General features: G+C 43.4%; 1 protein-coding gene across 1 annotated transcript in view; it reads left to right on the top strand.

Moving 5' to 3' along the window:
• The window catches only part of LOC124789156 (cytochrome P450 6k1-like), an 82,587-nt gene that overhangs the window by 10,226 nt on the left and 53,041 nt on the right, over window positions 1-19,320 (top strand). Inside the window, exon 2 of the mRNA XM_047256450.1 lies at window positions 1,468-1,694. Coding sequence (XP_047112406.1) covers window positions 1,475-1,694 — 220 coding nt within the window. The 5' untranslated portion in view covers window positions 1,468-1,474. The remainder of the gene's footprint in view (window positions 1-1,467; window positions 1,695-19,320) is intronic.

Below are 19,320 nucleotides of genomic sequence, written 5' to 3'. Positions count from 1 at the left end.
TGCTCAGAGCCATTTCGAGCCATTGAAGGGAGACAGAAAAGAAGTAGGAGATTTACCTATGAGGAAGACAGTAGAATGAAGAGGAGAGTGGTAGCGTAAGATGGAAATAGAAGGGGTAGGCTTGATGAAGTGTGAGAGAGGTGGGTTCAAAAATGTTTCAGATGTCTCTGAGCACAATGGGACTTAACATCTGAGGCCATCAGTACCCAAGATCTTAGCACTACTTAAACCTAACTAACCTAAGGACATCACACACATGCATGCCCGAGGCAAGATTCGAACCTGCGACCGTAGCGGTCGTTCGGTTCCACACTGAACCGCCTAGAACCGCTCGGCCACACCGGCCGGCAGAGAGGTGGGAAAGATGGCAGTTGGTAATGTTGTGTCTGTAGTTGATAAGACATAACGAAGACATTACAAACATTTATTAAATGGATGAAACACGACTACACTATATAGAGGATGAATAATTAAGTCCATATCTTTTACACATCTTTTATACACAGCACTTCTCTGTTCCAGCACTTTTCTGGTTTAATCAGTCGCTAGCTGTGCTGTTACCATGAGAAATCGCTGGCTAGCTGTTAATATATTAGTAGCATCGTGTTATGTCCATTTATTCTCAATGCAAGCCTTCCGAGATCTGGGTAGAATTCGGTGTGCGGTGTCTTAAAATGTGCGCAGAGATTTGTATTTGAGGGATGTTGAGACGATGGAGTGTGCCAACAAAGTACAGATGGCTCTGAGCACTATGGGACTTAACATCTGAGGTCATCAGTCCCCTAGAACTTGGAACTACTTAAACCTAACTAACCTAAGGACATCACACAACACCCAGTCATCACGAGGCAGAGAAAATCCCTGACCCCGCCGGGAATCGAACCCGGGAACCCGGGACAAAGTACAGAGGTGTGAGTGAGACGAGATGGGAATTTGATGAAATGATAGAGGATCCTCGTAAGAGAAAGAACGGTCGTGGAAACCGAGGCGGAATGCACGGCGTTCAAGTATTTCGAGGAACTGACAGAAGTTGGGTGGAACGAATACTCATACAACATTGGCATAGCAAAGGATAAGTCGGATCAAGGTTTCGTGTGCGTGAAGGATAGTGGAGGGTTGCAATCCCCTTGTTTGGCCTGCTAGTAGTTTTATTCTACTGGGCGCTTTTGTTGAATTATCAGTAGGTGAGGTTTCCACGTTAGTTTTAAAAAACATACTGCCCGCAGTACGGGAACGGAGTGCGGAACAAGGGTTTGCTTTTCACACAGCGTTTCCATACATCTATAAACATAGTTAGATCCTCGTTTATGTATAGTTTACAAATACACTTACTTACACTCAGTCAGTTACTTTTGTCGTGAACCCCGAAGCCTGTAAAAAGCTTACCTAACACGGCGCGCGCGTCCAAAGACACCTTGCTAAATTTCCGCTGGATGCTGACACCGTTTCTTCTTTTCCTTTTTCCAGACTGCAGATGGCGCTGCTTCTGGAATCCTGGATCGGCGACTTGGTCGTCGTTTTGTCGGCGGCCGTGCTCGCTCTCTACCTGTGGTTCTCCAGTAGCTACAAGTACTGGAAGAACAAGGGAGTGCCGTACGCGGAACCTACTTTCCCGTTTGGAAACTTCACGAGAACCTTTCTCGGCAGGGAAGCTTTCGGTGTGACCATGCAGGGAATATACAATCTACTACCAAGTAAGTAATTTTCGGAGAATTTTCATTGGGCATTATTAAGTGGGATTATAATAGCAGCTGTGTTAATTCTTGCATCTTTTGTGCATTATTTACTGCGAACTGAATCTCCCGCCCGGAATCGCGAGCTCTTCCTGGAGATGAATCACTTATCTTTTGTATTCAGGGCGTGTTGAGAAACCAATGTGCGTACAGAGCAGATTAAGAATCATAGGACTTACTTTATCGGTAAGTTTATAGTACTCAAGAGACGATTTTTTACGGTCTCGATCCGTGAGCTGAGTGAAACGTGTGTTGCTAGAGCCCAGTTATACGTTCCTCGAGTCTGCGGAGTTGCTGAAACTGGCTGCTGCAGTGCCGACGGCAACTCTATTGTATATGTGTGCGTGATAGCGCGTACGATGACACACGATTTATGCCGAGAGAAGCCGAAGCATTCACTTACACGTGTGCTTTCAAACGGCGAGGGCGTCTGTAGCTGTGTGTTCATAAGCTCCCGCGGCGTGCCATCAAAATGATTTCGAACAGAAAGCATGTGATTTCTTTTCATACTCGACCATCGATTATTTAGCACAGTCGATCACGACCACTATCAAGAAACTCATTGACTTTATTAGCTGATAATATGTAATTTCTATAATGTAATACATAAGACATGTTTGTAGTAATAGCAATTCACTGCCGATTGCTTGGTGATTCCGTATTTTAGTCTTCATGAAGAAGTCCATATTTCGAATATTGAATCCAGTTAAATTTAGCACGTCATATTTCCCTACCATAAATTCAGGATCTATAACGACTAAAGATCCTAGTTAGATCATTGCTTTCATGGGACACCTATTCCTTAAGCTAATTACAAAATTGTGTCAAGTATCAACAAGAGAATTTATGGTACAACAACAGAATTCACTAAAATGATCGTTTTGAAAAGTAACGTTCATTCAACCAATGCTACACACCAGAAGAATATGTTTTAAGCAATAAACTGTAACCTAAATGCTTCAGGTGAGTTATTCTTAATAAAATATCAATCTCAAAGTTAAATTCCCCATTGTTGTTGTACCATTCCGTCTGAAGTTTGGTTTGATGCAGCTCTCTATGATATTCTGCCCTGTGCAACCCTTTTCGTCTCCAAATAACTAGTGTAACCTACATCCTTCTGAATCTGCTTACTGCATTCTTCAGTTGCTCTCGGCCCACGATTTTTACCCCCATTGCTAAATTGGTGATCCCTTGATGTCTCAGAACCGATCCCTTCTGCTAGTCAGGCTGTGCCTCAAAATTTTTTTTATCCGTAACTCTATTCAGAACATCCTCATTAGTTATGTAATTTACTCATCTAAACTTCAGCATTCTTCTGTAACAGCAAATCCACGCTCCTATCCGTAGACGCCAGTTTTTTTTCTCCATAAATTCGTAAATATTACAGACTATCAAACTCTAAGGCCGGTTTAGGAATCAACAGAAAAATTCCTATAAGATGAGACATTTTACACATCATTTCACTGTATTTTTAAATTTGGTTAAAATTACACTTTTTGTATTTTATTAATAAGGCAGAAATATTTATGGAACGAATGTATGATAACTATTGTTGCTAACACATTATTACACATTTAGATTACTGTTATGTACAAAGGAGAAGCTATTTTACTTAAAAACTAACATAAACTGAATCGTTGGTAGCCATAAAACTACTTCCACTATGAAGAATGTATTTATACTTTGTTTTTGTGACCTGATATACCCTAAACTGGTGGAGAGAGTCATGCTTACATATAGATGTTTAAACGACGCCACAGGTTGTTTAGGTGACCTTGATGTAGATCATGTGACCGACAAATCGTGCATTTTTGTGATTATCTACCAAAGTTTGGTTGGCACCATTGGAAAAACTTGGTCGAGGCCTGATTTTTGTTGACGCTGTAAATTCTTTTATGTATGGTTGGAGGTAGGGACATTCACCAGCCAAATAATTGTTAATTCACTTTGCTGCTATTTGGGGAGCAAAATAACTGATGATGGTCGAAGTAGAGGGGGATATAAAATGTAAACTGGCAATGGCAAGGAAAGCGTTTCTCAAGAAGGGAAATTTGTTAACATCGAGTATAGATGTAAGTGTCAGGAAGTCATTTCTGAAAGTATTTATATGGAGTGTAGCCATGTATGGAAGTGAAACATGGACGATAAATAGTTTGGACAAGAAGAGAATAGAAGCTTTCGAAATGTGGTGCTACAGAAGAATGCTGAAGATTAGATGGGTAGATCATATAACTAATGGCTGGCTCTGAGCACTATGGGACTCAACATCTTAGGTCATAAGTCCCCTAGAACTTAGAACTACTTAAACCTAACTAACCTAAGGACATCACACACACCCATGCCCGAGGCAGGATTCGAACCTGCGACCGTAGCTGCCTCGCGGTTCCGGACTGCAGCGCCAGAACCGCACGGCCACCGCGGCCGGCTATAACTAATGAAGAGGTATTGAATAGGATTGGGGAGAAGAGAAGTTTGTGGCACAACTTGACTAGAAGAAGGGATCGGTTGGTAGGACATGTTCTGAGGCATCAAGGGATCACCAATTTAGTACTGGAGGGAAGCGTAGAGGGTAAAAATCGTAGAGGGAGACCAAGAGATGAATACACTAAGCAGATTCAGAAGGATGTAGGCTGCAGTAGGTACTGGGAGATGAAGAAGCTGAAGACCACAACAACAACAACAACAACTAGTTTCGGTCAAATGACCATTATCAAGTATGAGCTGGCATGAACGGCTTGAAGGATATACCATAATAAGAGTACTTTCCTCTTTTGAGCCCAGCATAGTAGTAAAAACATTTTTACAATAACAGCTGTGTACAATTGTATGATCTGTATTTACTAATAAAACGCCGTAATATGAATAAAGCTGTTGATTACTGGTTGATACAGCAAACACACTGCCAGCACAAGTGAACCTAGAGACCAAACTCCTTCGAAAGGGCTGCAGCCAGGCTAATTATTTCATCTTGTTATCACGTCCTAAAGTTTTATATGAGAATTTAATTGTTTATGGACGTCGGGTTTAGGAGTCGCCAGTGTGTCCCAACGAAGTGCACAGAACGCGTGAGTGTTTTAGTTCGACAGTATTAACTGAATCAGTCTCTTTTTGACATCAGAAGTAAAAATTAGCTGCTGGTGACACTTGTATGGTCGTGGTCTATGAAACATTTTTGTTGCTGGCGTCTTGTCCAGAGCAGCGCTAGCCATCTTCAGTTTTTGTTTCCGCTGACTCTTGCCTACTGACGGATTTTTTTTTTTTTGTTTTTATTTATTTATATAGATATCAATGTGCGAACAGTCATAGTTAATCAAGACTGGAAAACTAAAACAGAATGAAGACACCATCGAAGATAGTAAACGTAAATAACATGAAAATAAAGCTAGCACTTCGTAGTTGGGCTTCCCAGCGACTGCGCCCACTGATAAAGATTGTTCAATATATGATCGTTTGCAGTTCGTTCTGACCTCATCTGCCATTGCCTGGAACATTCCAGCTACACGGCGGGCTGTGAAAGGCACTCTATAGGTAGTTTGCGAAGCATTGTCGATATCTGTTATGCCCGGAAATAGTGTGATGTCTTTCTTGCAAATAGTGCCAGAAGTCAAGTAAATTCTTGTGTCCGTCACGACAGAGGTAATGGACCGCATGTCCACGTATCCAGGTGACGGAGTTGGTTCGAGTCTTGGGGTAAAATGTCTCATCCGGAAACAATAACGCGGGTGCAGATATATGCTCCGGCCTAACTCGCAAGAGATAAGCCAGCATCTGCCGCACTAGGTGCCAAACCGGTTCCGCCTCTCCACAGCTGAGGCGGTGCTCGTCAGAATTTACCGTATTACAACCCACACAATTGGGAGATTCTGCTATGTGGACATTGTAGAGATGTTCTTGCGTCACCAGCTTCCCATTAACGACTACGTACCATTGGGAAACGACATCGGAATGAAATATGGCATCGTGTACAGTCTTCCACATCACGCGCCACCGTACGTCAGGATATTTTAGTTCGACCACATTTAGGGGGCGGCGTTGCACCATGTCATGATATAGGCGTCGAGTTGTGACCATTTGTGGTGTCGTGAGCGCTACACTGCAATAACTTTGTTCTAAATAGAAACGTCCTATATAAAAGAGGGGCGCTGGGATGTCCTGTAGTCGCACCGGCGCTCTTAGTGAAGTAGGTCGTAGCGCCGTCAGAAGCAAACTCGTGAGGCTCATAGAACAACGGCGCAGCAGACATAAATGTGAGCTAACATCGGACGTCGGAGAGCGAAATAAATACTTTGAAAAAACTTAAATTACAAAATTTTAAAAAACCTGCACAAAAAAATTATCTCTCTCTCTCTCTATGCCGCTAACTAAATTAAAAAAAAAAAAAAAGAATTTATTAGCAGCTATCTTTTCTAGAACAGCACACTTCCGCTATTGCTGGGTATAAGCGTCTTCTGTTTGGCGTCATCTCTTCCAGTCCTGTGCGTCCCACATCCACACCTCAAAATCGCTATGATGTTATAATTACTTATTATGTAAAATATGAAAAACCAATCCGTCTTTAATTAGCCTAACATTGTTAAGGAGGAGTGTTACACTACTGGCCATTAAAATTGCTGCGCCAAGAAGAAATGCAGATGACAAGCGTGTATTCATTGTTCTTGTTGTTGTTGTTGTGGTCTTCAGTCCTGAGACTAGTTTGATGCAGCTCTCCATGCTATTCTATTCTGTGCAAGCTTCTTCATCTCCCAGTACCTACTGCAACCTACATCCTTCTGAATCTGCTTAGTGTATTCATCTCTTGGTCTCCCTCTACGACTTTTACCCTCCACGCTGCCCTCCAATACTAAATTGGTGATCCCTTGATGCCTCAGAACATGTCCTACCAACCGATCACTTCTTCTGGTCAAGTTGTGCCACAAACTTCTCTAATCCCCAATCCTATTCAATACTCCTTCATTGGTTATGTGATCTACCCATCTAATCTTCAGCATTCTTCTGTAGCACCACATTTCGAAAGCTTCTATTCTCTTCTTGTCCAAACTATTTATCGTCCATGTTTCACTTCCATACATGGCTACACTCCATACGAATACTTTCAGAAATGACTTCCTGACACTTAAATCAATACTGCATGTTAACAAATTTCTCTTCTTCAGAAACGCTTTCCTTGCCATTGCCAGTCTACATTTTATATCCTCTCTACTTCGACCATCATCAGTTATTTTGCTCCCCAAATAGCAAAACTCCTTTACTACTTTAAGTGCCTCATTTCCTAATCTAATTCCCTCAGCGTCACCCGACTTAATTAGACTACATTCCATTATCCTTGTTTTGCTTTTGTTGATGTTCATCTTATATCCTCCTTTCAAGACACTGTCCATTCCATTCAACTGCTCTTCCAAGTCCTTTGCTGTCTCTGACAGAATTACAATGTCATCGGCGAACCACAAAGTTTTTATTTCTTCTCCATGAATTTTAATACCTACTCCGAATTTTTCTTTTGTTTCCTTTACTGCTTGCTCAATATACAGATTGAACAATATCGGGGAGAGGCTACAACCCTGTCTTACTCCCTTCCCAACCACTGCTTCCCTTTCATTTCCCTCGACTCTTATAACTGCCATCTGGTTTCTGTACAAATTGTAAATAGCCTTTCACTCCCTGTATTTTACCCCTGCCACCTTTAGAATTTGAAAGAGAGTATTCCAGTCAACATTGTCAAAAGCTTTCTCTAAGTCTACAAATGCTAGAAACGTAGGTTTGCCTTTCCTTAATCTTTCTTCTAAGATAAGTCGTAAGGTCAGTATTGCCTCACGTGTTCCAGTGTTTCTACGGAATCCAAACTGATCTTCCCCGAGGTTGGCTTCTACTAGTTTTTCCATTCGTCTGTAAAGAATTCGTGTTAGTATTTTGCAGCTGTGACTTATTAAACTGATAGTTCGGTAATTTTCACATCTGTCAACACCTGCTTTCTTTGGTATTGGAATTATTATATTCTTCTTGAAGTCAGATCGTATTTCGCCTGTTTCATACATCTTGCTCACCAGATGGTAGAGTTTTGTCAGGACTGGCTCTCCCAAGGCCGTCAGTAGTTCCAATGGAATATTGTCAACTCCAGGGGCCTTTTTCGACTCAGGTCTTTGAGTGCTCTGTCAAACTCTTCACGCAGTATCGTATCTCCCATTTCATCTTCATCTACATCCTCTTCCATTTCCATAATATTGTCCTCAAGTACATCGCCCTTGTATAGACACTCTATATACTCCTTCCACCTTTCTGCTTTCCCTTCTTTGCTTAGAACTGGGTTTCCATCTGAGCTCTTGATATTCATACTAGTCGTTCTCTTATCTCCAAAGGTCTCTTTAATTTTCCTGTAGGCAGTATCTATCTTACCCCTAGTGAGATAGGCCTCTACATCCTTACATTTGTCCTCTAGCCATCCCTGCTTAGCCATTTTGCACTTCCTGTCGATCTCATTTCTGAGACGTTTGTATCCCTTTTTGCCTGCTTCATTTACTGCATTTTTATATTTTCTCCTTTCATCAATTAAATTCAATATTTCTTCTGTTACCCAAAGATTTCTACTAGCCCTCGTCTTTTTACCTACTTGATCCTCTGCTGCCTTCACTACTTCATCCCTCAAAGCTACCCATTCTTCTTCTACTGTATTTCTTTCCCCCATTCCTGTCAATTGTTCCCTTATGCTCTCCCTGAAACTCTGTACAACCTCTGGTTCTTTTAGTTTATCCAGGTCCCATCTCCTTAAATTCCCACCTTTTTGCAGGTTCTTCAGTTTTAATCTACAGGTCATAACCAATAGATTGTGGTCAGAGTCCACATCTGCCCCTGGAAATGTCTTACAATTTAAAACCTGGTTCCTAAATCTCTGTCTTACCATTATATAATCTATCTGATGCCTTTTAGTATCTCCAGGGTTCTTCCAAGTATACAACCTTCTTTCATGATTCTTAAACCAAGTGTATTCATTGGACAAATATATTATACTAGAACTGACATGTAATTACATTTCCACGCAATTTGGGTGCATAGATCCTGAGAAATCAGTACCCAAAACAACCACCTCTGGCCGTAATAACGGCCTTGATACGAACGGGCATTGAGTCAAACAGAGCTTGGATGGCGTGTACAGGTACAGCTGCCCATGCAGCTTTAACATGATACCACAGTTCATCAAGAGTAGAGACTGGCGTATCGTGACGAGCCAGTTGCTCGGCCACCATTGACCAGATGTTTTCCATTGGTGAGAGATCTGGAGAATGTGCTGGCCAGGGCAGCAGTCGAACATTTTCTGTATCCAGAAAGGCCCGTACAGGACCTGCAACATGCGGTCGTGCATTATCCTGTTGAAATGTAGGGTTTCGCAGGAATCGAATGAAGGGTAGAGACACGGATCGTAACACATCTGAAATGTATCGTTCACTGTTCAGAGTGCCGTGAAGGCGAACAAGAGCTGACCGAGACGTGTAACCAATGGCACCCCATACCATTACGCCGGGTGATGCGCCAGGAAATAAAAGAGGAAATATTCACCAGCAACTTCCACGACCGATCATGAAAGCCTTCATCGTAATAATCGGAAGTAAAGATTACCACAAAAGCAAAAAGCTCATTACAGGATTAAATGAAACTTCGCATTTGTTACAAGAGTAGAAGAGAAGAGGCCACAACAAGAGTGGATGAAATTAGAACGGAAAGGAAAACTCTGCGTCAACAACGTATTAATTTCTGTCACATTTATAACGAGCACACACCATCATTAACTTCGGGTATCTACGGAACTAGATATGTATTTTGGTGCTTTGTGTTACACATGCACGAGTGGTACTTGGTGTCATCCATGCCACAGGCCTGAAGATAACGTAATTGGAACGTCGAAACTGGTTGCCTAAGAAAACAATATCAAAATAACGGCTGCTGGTACAGTACCATTACATTTTATCGATCAGCCGCTGTACCACAATCCTGAGCCCAAGATGGAGTTACATTTAAGAGGTGAGAAACTGAAGTGAAGCTGGCAATTATGAAGTTTACGTACAAGAACCTTTTTTTTTTTACAGCTTTCGAATTTCGGTTGTTCACTTGTCAGGAGTCCTGTATATAACACACAGCTAAGAAGGGTTTTCTGAATAAACACAGTCGATTATGTACAGTGAAAAATGGTTATATCTTACAATTATTTAAATTAAGTATTTTTATTACATTCAATGATAAGTCCTCCAAAAGAAGTTCTCCCGTCTGCTAATCCATTTTTTCACCTTTAGTGACGGTTTCTTTTTCATATCCTTCACTGCCACGGCGCACAATGCAGCGGGCTCATAGAAACCAAGAACTGCTGATTTCCTTTCAGCACGCTATCCGCGCAGTACTGACCACGCTACACATTTCCTATTCGCTTTAGCGAGTGCTTCGTTGTGTGAAACTGGACGCTTAGTGATCAGATATACTGCAACGTCCTCGACAATTCCGTGTATCTTCTTTATCTACATCTACATCTACATTGATACTCCGCAAGCCACCCAACGGTGTGTGGCGGAGGGCACTTTACGTGCCACTGTCATTACCTCCCTTTCCTGTTCCAGTCGCGTATGGTTCGCGGGAAAAACGACTGTCTGAAAGCCTCCGTGCGTGCTCTAATCTCTCTAATTTTACATTCGTGATCTCCTCGGGAGGTATAAGTAGGGGGAAGCAATATATTCGATACCTCATCCAGAAACGCACCCTTTCGAAACCTGGCGAGCAAGCTACACCGCGATGCAGAGCGCCTCTCTTGCAGAGTCTGCCACTTGAGTTTATTAAACATCTCCGTAACGCTATCACGGTTACCAAATAACCCTGTGACGAAACGCGCCGCTCTTCTTTGGATCTTCTCTATCTCCTCCGTCAGACCGATCTGGTACGGATCCCACACTGATGAGCAATACTCAAGTATTTTCTACACTCCCTGATGCACGCTGCATTCAACAGAACTCAGTCCAGACAAATCGCGCTAGTCACAGTAACGGCTCGAGGAGTGTGTTAAAGTTACACATTCCGGCTATCACAATAAATCTGTAAGTGGATGTATATAATGGAACAAATCTTGTTGTTGTTGTTGTGGTCTTCAGTCCTGAGACTGGTTTGATGCAGCTCTCCATGCTACTCTATCCTGTGCAAGCTGCTTCATCTCCCAGTGCCTACTGCAGCCTACATCCTCCTGAATCTGTTTAGTGTATTCATCTCTTGGTCTCCCTCTACGATTTTTACCCTCCACACTGCCCTCAAATATTAAATTGGTGCTCTCTTGATGCCTCAGACCATCTCCTACCATCCGATTGCTTCTTCTAGTCAAGTTGTGCCACAAATTTCTCTTCTCCCCAATTCTAGTCAATACCTCCTCATTAGTTGCGTGATCTATCCATCTACAGCATTCTTCTGTAACACCACATTTCGAAAGCTTCTATTCTCTTCTTGTCCAAACCAGTTATTGTCCATGTTTCACTTCCATACATGGCTACACTCCATACAAATACCTTCAAAAACGACTTCCTGACACTTAAATCTATACTGGATGTAACAAATTTCTCTTCTTCAGAAACGCTTTCCTTGCCATTGCCAGTCTACATTTTATATCCTCTCTACTTCGACCATCATCAGTTATTTTGCTCCCCAAATAGCAAAACTCCTTTACTACTTTAAGTGCCTCATTTCCTAATTTAATTCCCTCAGCATCACCCGACTTAATTAGACTACATTCCATTATCCTCGTTTTGCTTTTGTTGATGTTCATCTTATATTCTCCTTTCAAGACACTATCCATTCCGTTCAACTGCTCTTCCAAGTCCTTTGCTGTCTCTGACAGAATTACAATGTCATCGGCGAACCTCAAAGTTTTTATTTTTCTCCATGGATTTTAATGCCTACTCCGAATTTTTCTTTTGTTTCCTTCACTGCTTGCTCAATATACAGATTAAATAACATCGGGGAGAGGTTACAACCCTGTCTGACTCCCTTTCCAACCACTGCTTCCCTTTCATGTCCCTCAACTCTTATAACTGCTATTTGGTTTCTGTACAAACTGTAAATAGCCTTTCGCTCCCTGTATTTTACCCCTGCCACCTTCAGAATTTGAAAGAGAGTATTCCAGTCAACTTTGTCAAAAGCTTTCTCTAAGTCTACAAATGCTAGAAACGTAGGTTTGCCTTTCCTTAATCTGGCTTCTAAGATAAGTCGTAGGGTCAGTACTGCCTCACGTGTTCCAACATTTCTACGGAATCCAAACTGATCTTCCCCGAGGTCGGCTTCTACCAGTTTTTCCATTCGTCTGTATAGAATTCGCGTTAGTATTTTGCATCCGTGAGTTATTAAACTGATTGTTCAGTAGTTTTCACATCTGTCAGCACCTGCTTTCTTTGGGATTGGAATTATTATATTCTTCTTGAAGTCTGAGGGTATTTCGCCTCTCTCATACATCTTGCTCACCAGATGGTAGAGTTTTTTCAGGACTGGCTCTCCCAAGGCCATCAATAGTTCTAATGGAATGTTGTCTACTCGCGGGGCCTTGTTTCGACTCTGGTCTTTCAGTGCTCTGTCAAATTCTTCAAGCAGTATCGTATCTCCCATTTCATCTTCATCTACATCCTCTTCCATTTCCCTAATATATTGTCCTCAAGTACATCGCCCTTGTATAGACCCTCTATATACTCCTTACACCTTTCTGCTTTCCTTTCTTTGCTTAGAACTGGGTTTCCATCTGAGCTCTTGATATTCATACAAGTGGTTCTCTTTTTTCAAAGGTCTCTTTAAATTTCCTGTAGGCAGTATCTATCTTACCCCTAGTGAGATAAGCCTCTGCATACATTTGTGCTCTAGCCAACCCTGCTTAGCCATCTTAATATCACTTATCAGTATACAGCAACATGTTAAGCTTTTCAGTCTTGACAGTAATTTAATATCCTTTTCCTAGTGAAAGAGAGATATTGTAGTGAATGGAAAGAAAAATGTGTTTCACATGTAATGTAAACTGCAGTTGCCATGAAAAATATTGATGTTGTGTTCACCAAATAAGCTTGGTGTCGAACATAAACGTGGTAGCCCTATACCACAGAAAGAAGATGCTGTATTGAAGTGGCTTGCTAAGCACTCAGTAATCATATAGCTTCGTCACAGGGCAAAATGGAACTGTACAGAATAATGGTGGCAACAGAGACTAAGACACAATTAACAATAATTTATTAAAATAACTGTACAATGTCCGCCCGGATAGCCATGCGGGTTAAAGAGGCACATTCGGAAATGCGGATCGAATCCGCCCAGTGGATTAGCGTCGAGGATCGGTGTGCCGTTCAGCGTGGATGTGATTTTTAGGTGGTTTCCTTCATCTCACTGCTTGAATACCAGACTGATACCCAAGCCCCATCTCAGTTACATGATTCCCAGGATTTTAGAAAACTAAAGCGCACTTTCACATCAATAACACTACACACAGACAGTTGTACACGTATTCCGTCCCAGGGGTAACAGGGTGCGATAGGAAGGGCATCTGCACCATTTAAATTAACCATGCCAAATCCGACCCTAATCATGCCAATCATGCGACGATGTGGGCCAAATCGCAAGAAAAATAAGAAGTTTAAAATAACTTTACAAACACTGAACACTGAACCTGAGTATGAAGTTGAGTCATGGCAAGTTTTGTCACCAACTATGAACGCCAGTCTATTCTTGAAGGTAGTTGACCATAATTGTCGCAAAGGAGTGTGACTATAATATGAGTTAAATGTTTATTTGACACTACAGTAGCGACGCTATAGTCACAGTAAATAATTTTTTCTTTAAAAGAATTATGCTTGTGATATATAGTGTTTTGATGTAATACATAGTTAAGATATCTAGTACATAGGACTTTAATTTGTTTTTTCTAATTGTCTGTGTGAAAGACTGTAACATAGGATTTCTTAATGGGAAGCAATAAACTGGTATTTTGTAATGTATGTATAACAATATTTTAGTTGTTATAATGCTGTATATCTTTGTTTTCATACTTTATCGACTATGCTTTTCTATCTAATTTTAAAGCTGTATACCAGTATTTTGGTTTGTGTACCAGTTTTTGGTTTGTGTTTGTGTTTCAACTAGAGACTAGTTTCGTTAAAACTTGACAGTGGCGACATCAAGCGCCTGTTATTTTTATGAAGATCCTGTCTTGTGTTGTGTGTTTCTATACTACAGTCATGCCCCCTAGTCACAGAATGGGTTACCAGGAAAATTGAGCAATGTTATGTTAGCAAGTTAGTAGTGTGTCAGTCCTATATGAGAGTGCAGCGTGTTTTGAAATTCATAGTAAAATTGACATTCATAGTAAAATTATGTGCTGCATTCAATATAGAGCTTGCCATTCTTATTAAACTTATGGTTTGGTTATTACATGTGTTTATCTCATCGGAGTTGGCGCCATGATAATGATTAAATATACATATATGTGTTTAATTTTTCTGGAATCCATCCTCACCCGACGCATCCACCAGCATCTCCGCCAGCACCGCCTCCTTCCCGTTACACAGTGTGGCTTTCGGCCGTCCTTCTCTTCCGATGACCTTCTCCTTCACCTCACTCATCTCCTCTCCGAACAGCTTAATTCCCATCGTTCCGCTCTCTTCCTCTCCCTTGACCTCGAACGAGCCTATGACCGCGTGTGGCATTCCGGTCTCCTCTTCAAGCTCCAAACCTTCGCCCTCCCTATTAACTACGTCCATCTGATCGGCTCCTTTCTTTCCCAACGTCCTTCCTACGTCACCATCCACAACACGGATTCCTACATCTTTTTCCCCTCAGCCAGTGTGCCCCAGGGCTCTGTCCTCTCCCCTCTTCTGTACCTCTTGTATACAGCGGACATGCCGCCGCTTTCACCCCCCCATTTACCTTCTCCAGTACGCCGATGACACTGCCTTCCTTACCCTTGCCCTCACCCTGCAGCGCTCCCAACACCTTCTCCAATCCCATCTTAACCGGTTCACCGCTTGGTGCAACCAGTGGTTGCTTACGGTCAATCCTGCCAAACCCCAGGTGATCATTGTAGGCAAAACCACCCCTTCCTTCCGCCTCCTCGATTTCTACATATCTATGGCCATCCTATCGCCCTCACCTCCACCCTTAAGTACTTTGGTGTCACCTTCGACCGTCGCCTCTCCTGGACCCCCCACCTCTGGACGATCCAAGCCAAGGCACGCTCCCACCTCTGTCTCCTCAAACTCCTTTCCAGCCAAACTTGGGGTCTGGACCCCTACACCATACTCCATACCTATAAATCCCTCATTCGCCCTATCCTTTGCTACGCCCACCCTGCCTGGATCTCCGCTCCCCCTACCTTTTACAAATCCCTTCAGATCCTAGGACGCCATGCTCTTTGCCTCGCCTATCGCATCCCTCTCCCCTCCCCCACACGGATCCTATACGACCTCATTCCCTTCCCCCACCTCCTCCTTTTCCTCGAATGGATACAGATCCTCTACACCTCCCATAAACTCGATCCTCCTCACCCACTGGTCTCTCCCATCCTCTCCCGCCCCTGTCCGCTGCTGCGCCTGTACTTCCATGTCCCAGCTGCTCTCCATCTTTCCACTCTCCACACCCTCTCCCAAGGTGGCTTCCGCCAGCTCCCCCTCCCTGATGATGCCCTCCTCCCCTCCATCTATCCCTCCAACCAACTTTGATCCTCCCTCCCTCCTCCTGTGTCTTGTTCCTATGGGCACCCAGCACCCTCTCTCCCTTCTCTCCCTCCTCCCTTTATCCCCACTCCTCCCCCGGGCTTCCCCTCCCTCTGTTCCTACTCCCGTCTCCTCTGCCATTGGCATCTTTGCTCACCCCTCTCCCTCCCCCTTCCCCTTCTTCCCCTCTTGGCAGGTCCCCGGATTTGTACACACTACATGGACATTCGCGCGCCAGAGATCATCGCCATCAGTGTCTCGTGTGTGTGCCATCATGTTTGTGTTAGTGTTCACCGTCACACTCCAACGTTCACCTGTGCCATCGAATCATGTGTTTGTGCGCTGTGCCAGCGTGTTTCAGTGTAATTTTCGGCGAATGTGAACGGCTCCATGTTTTGTATTTCTGTGTCTACTGTTTTTTGGCTGTCAATCTATCTATTATGTATCTTCTTCATGTTTTTTCTCATTGTCAACTTGAAGGCTGAAGAGCAGCGTAAGATGCTGCTGCCAGCCTACCTATGTATATGTATAGGTATAAAAATTACAATAAAGGAAAAAAATAATTTTTAATCCCTCTGCCAGCGTGCCCCAAGGCTCCATCCTTTCCCCTCTCCTCTATCTCCTGTACACTGCTAATATGCCCAAACCTCCCCTGCCTGTTCATCTCCTCCAATATGCTGATGACACCTCCTTCCTAGCCCTATATCCTACCCTCCAACGGTTCCAACGTTCCCTCCAAACCCACCTTGACCAATTCACTGCTTGGTGCAACCAGTGGTTCCTCCGTATCAACCCCTCCAAGACCCAGGCGATCATCATAGGACGCACCACCCACTCTTTCCATCTCCATGATATCTACCTCACCATTTATGGCCGTCCTATCAACCTCACTCCTACCCGAAAATAGCTTGGCCTCACCCTCGACAGCCACCTCACCTGGACTCCCCATCTCCTTGCCATCCAACACAAAGCTCACAACAGGCTCCACCTCCTGAAACTTCTGTCCGGCCAGACATAGGGTCTGCATCCTTCCACCACCGTTCACATCTACAAATCCTTGATGCGCCCCATCCTCTGTTATGCCAGCATTGTCTGCCTTTCCACCCCTCCCAGGTTCTATAAATCACTACAAATCCTCGAACGCCATGCACTCTGCCTCACCTTCTGCATCCGCAGTCCGCCCCCCACGCGCATCCTCTACGACCTCATCCCCTTCCTCCACCTTCTCCTTTTCCTTGAACACATCCACACACTATATGCTGTCCTTGATCCCCCTCACCCCCTGGTGTCTCCCTTCCTCTCCACCCCCGGCCCATTGCCGCGCCTTTATCATTATATCCCACCCTCTCTCCATCTCCACACCCTCCGCCTCCTTTCCCAATGCAACTTCCACCATCTACCCCTCCTGGATGATGAGCTTTGCCCCAACATCTTACCTTTGCTACCAACTCTAACCCCACATTCCTCCTGCCTCCTCCTCAGGGCTCCCTCTCCTCCCCCTCCCTTCTCCTGAGTGGCTTTCCCCTCCTACTCCCCCTCCCTCTCTTGTGCTCCCCTTCAGTGTCTCTGAGCTTCCTCCCACCTTGTCTTCCCTCTTCCTCTCCTGCCCCACCTGTCTCCTGCCTCTTGACCCCTATTCTCTTTTCATCCCACCCCCTCCCCTGCCGCCCCTTGCTCTCCCCTCCTTTTCCATCTTCTCAGGCGTCTCCCTTGGCAGGTACCACCTGGCAGTTTTATTCTTCATCGTGTGGGCTCCAACTGGGTTTAAAGTGTGTTGTTCTGGAGTGTTTTTAATACTGTGTCCAACTTTTATCCTGTGCAAGTGACTTCAGTGACTTTTTTGTATTCTATGAATCGCCAACTGTGTTCTTTAACTTTTGGTCGACTTTTTTAATTGTCTTCCCATGAACGTCTCCATGTCAGTGTACTTTTACCTCCATTATCTCCCCCTGCTCTGTTTTATGTCACCCTTTTTTTGCCTTATATGTAACATTTTATTCTTGTATTAGTTGTTATATCACTTGGCTGAAGAGCGGCGGATTGTGCCGCTGACAGCCCTCCCCTGCCTATATGGGACAGAGGAATGAATTCACAATAAAGAGAAAAAAATAATTCTTAACAGCCCCCTCTCTTCTATGTCCCCTCCCTCCATCGGGCTCCCCCTTTTCACCGTCATAGTTCTGGGTCACGTATCTAGTGGTGTTATAAGTGAGTGTTCAGTGTTGTGCCTCTCCTCTCAGTGTTGCGATCAGCCACCATACTGTCGCTAGTAGTGTTTTCTTATCTCGTGCAGACAGAAACCAGACTGTCACCATGTTTTTTACTTGTGTCCGTCTACTTCTTCATCCACATCATCACCGCAATGTTTTTTTTATATTTTAAATTCCACACCTTACCGCCATTTTACAGTTTTTTACAATGTCACCGTTTTATCGCCTGTTTTTCTACTTTGTTTCTATTCTCATTATGTGTTTTAACTTTTCTGTAGGCTGTAGAGCAACATATTGCGTTGCTGCCAGCCTCCCCCCTCTTTTGGGAGGGGGGGGGGATTGAAATCCAATAAAGAAAAAAATTTAATTTTTAGATTTATGAATTTGTATCACACAGGATACATTTGCAAGAATCTTTTGCAATTTTTACTGTGATGTAGTTTTTATCTGTTCTACATTAGGATATGGAATGAACGGCTGGGCAAGCATGGGAATAACTTGTGACTTGATAGTGCCGCAATTGCCTCAGTTGCCTGCTATCATAATTTTTCGTAATTGTTGTTAGATGTATGGTCACAATTCCCATTATATATTCTACAACCGATGTTTTACATTTGAAAATGACGTACTTCGTTGAAACCGCTAATGTAACTCCCTATTTTAAAGAAAAATGTTATGTAGTGTGTCTATGGCTTCACTATCGTACTGTCACATAAACAGCTGACTAACTAGTAGAATGTCCAGTATGGCTCTGCCAACAGTGGCAGTATGCAGGGTGATTCAGTGACGACGTTACAAACTTTCAGGAACGATGAAGAACGGTAAGGTATTCTGATCCGGAAACGATCGATTCGAAAGTTATATCAGTGGACCTCTTCTACTGCTGGTGCCTTGCTTTCCGTACTTTGGAAGAAGGTAGTGTTGACTGAAACAAGAAGAAAAATGTACAGTGTATATTGGCTCTAAAACGCATACTTTAAAAGCTATGAGCACTTGTTCAACGGAACGAAGATGTTTCATAGCAAAAAGAAGATGAACAAGTGCTCGTAGCTCTTAAGGTATTCATTTTAGAGCCCATGTTAAGAGACCATTTTTGCTTATTTTATTTACTATTTCTCAAAATATGGAAAGCAGTAGGGAAGGTCCACTGCCAGAGGTACCAGAACGATTTTCGCTTATAACTATTGATCCAGTCGTTTCCAGACCATGGTCCCTTATATCAGACTGATATTTTACACTTCTCCATAATCCTTGAGGGCTCGTAACATCGTGAGGGAATCACCCTGTTTAAGTGCTGGCACAGTCCTTTAGTGCACGCACACTGCTACACTTGAGAAGATACTGCGACGCTGTGAGACTCTGGAGATCACATTATGAGTAAAGCAGTGTGTCCGCTTATATCCACGGATTGAGGACGAATATTTATTTGCAGACTATTTGCCTGATTAAAACTACACGAGCTTTCGGCCAAGCACTCCTTGGCCATTGTCAAGTGGTGTGACTGCCAGTGGGCTGTTGGTGCGCCTTATATACGCTAGCTTCCGGCTGTGACATCACTGGTGCCCGTGACACTGCCATATATGGATATGTTTTGAGTCGGCGTTCGATGTGCCCTCTTTAACCACGCGATCGCTGGATCTCACGCAGCGCAGAGCTGCAAGCCACCGTCTCTATTCA

The sequence above is a fragment of the Schistocerca piceifrons genome, chromosome 3, assembly GCF_021461385.2.
Source record: "Schistocerca piceifrons isolate TAMUIC-IGC-003096 chromosome 3, iqSchPice1.1, whole genome shotgun sequence".
NCBI lineage: Eukaryota > Metazoa > Arthropoda > Insecta > Orthoptera > Acrididae > Schistocerca > Schistocerca piceifrons.
Note: the sequence above shows the minus strand (reverse complement) of the source record. Positions and strands in the feature narration are given on the sequence as shown.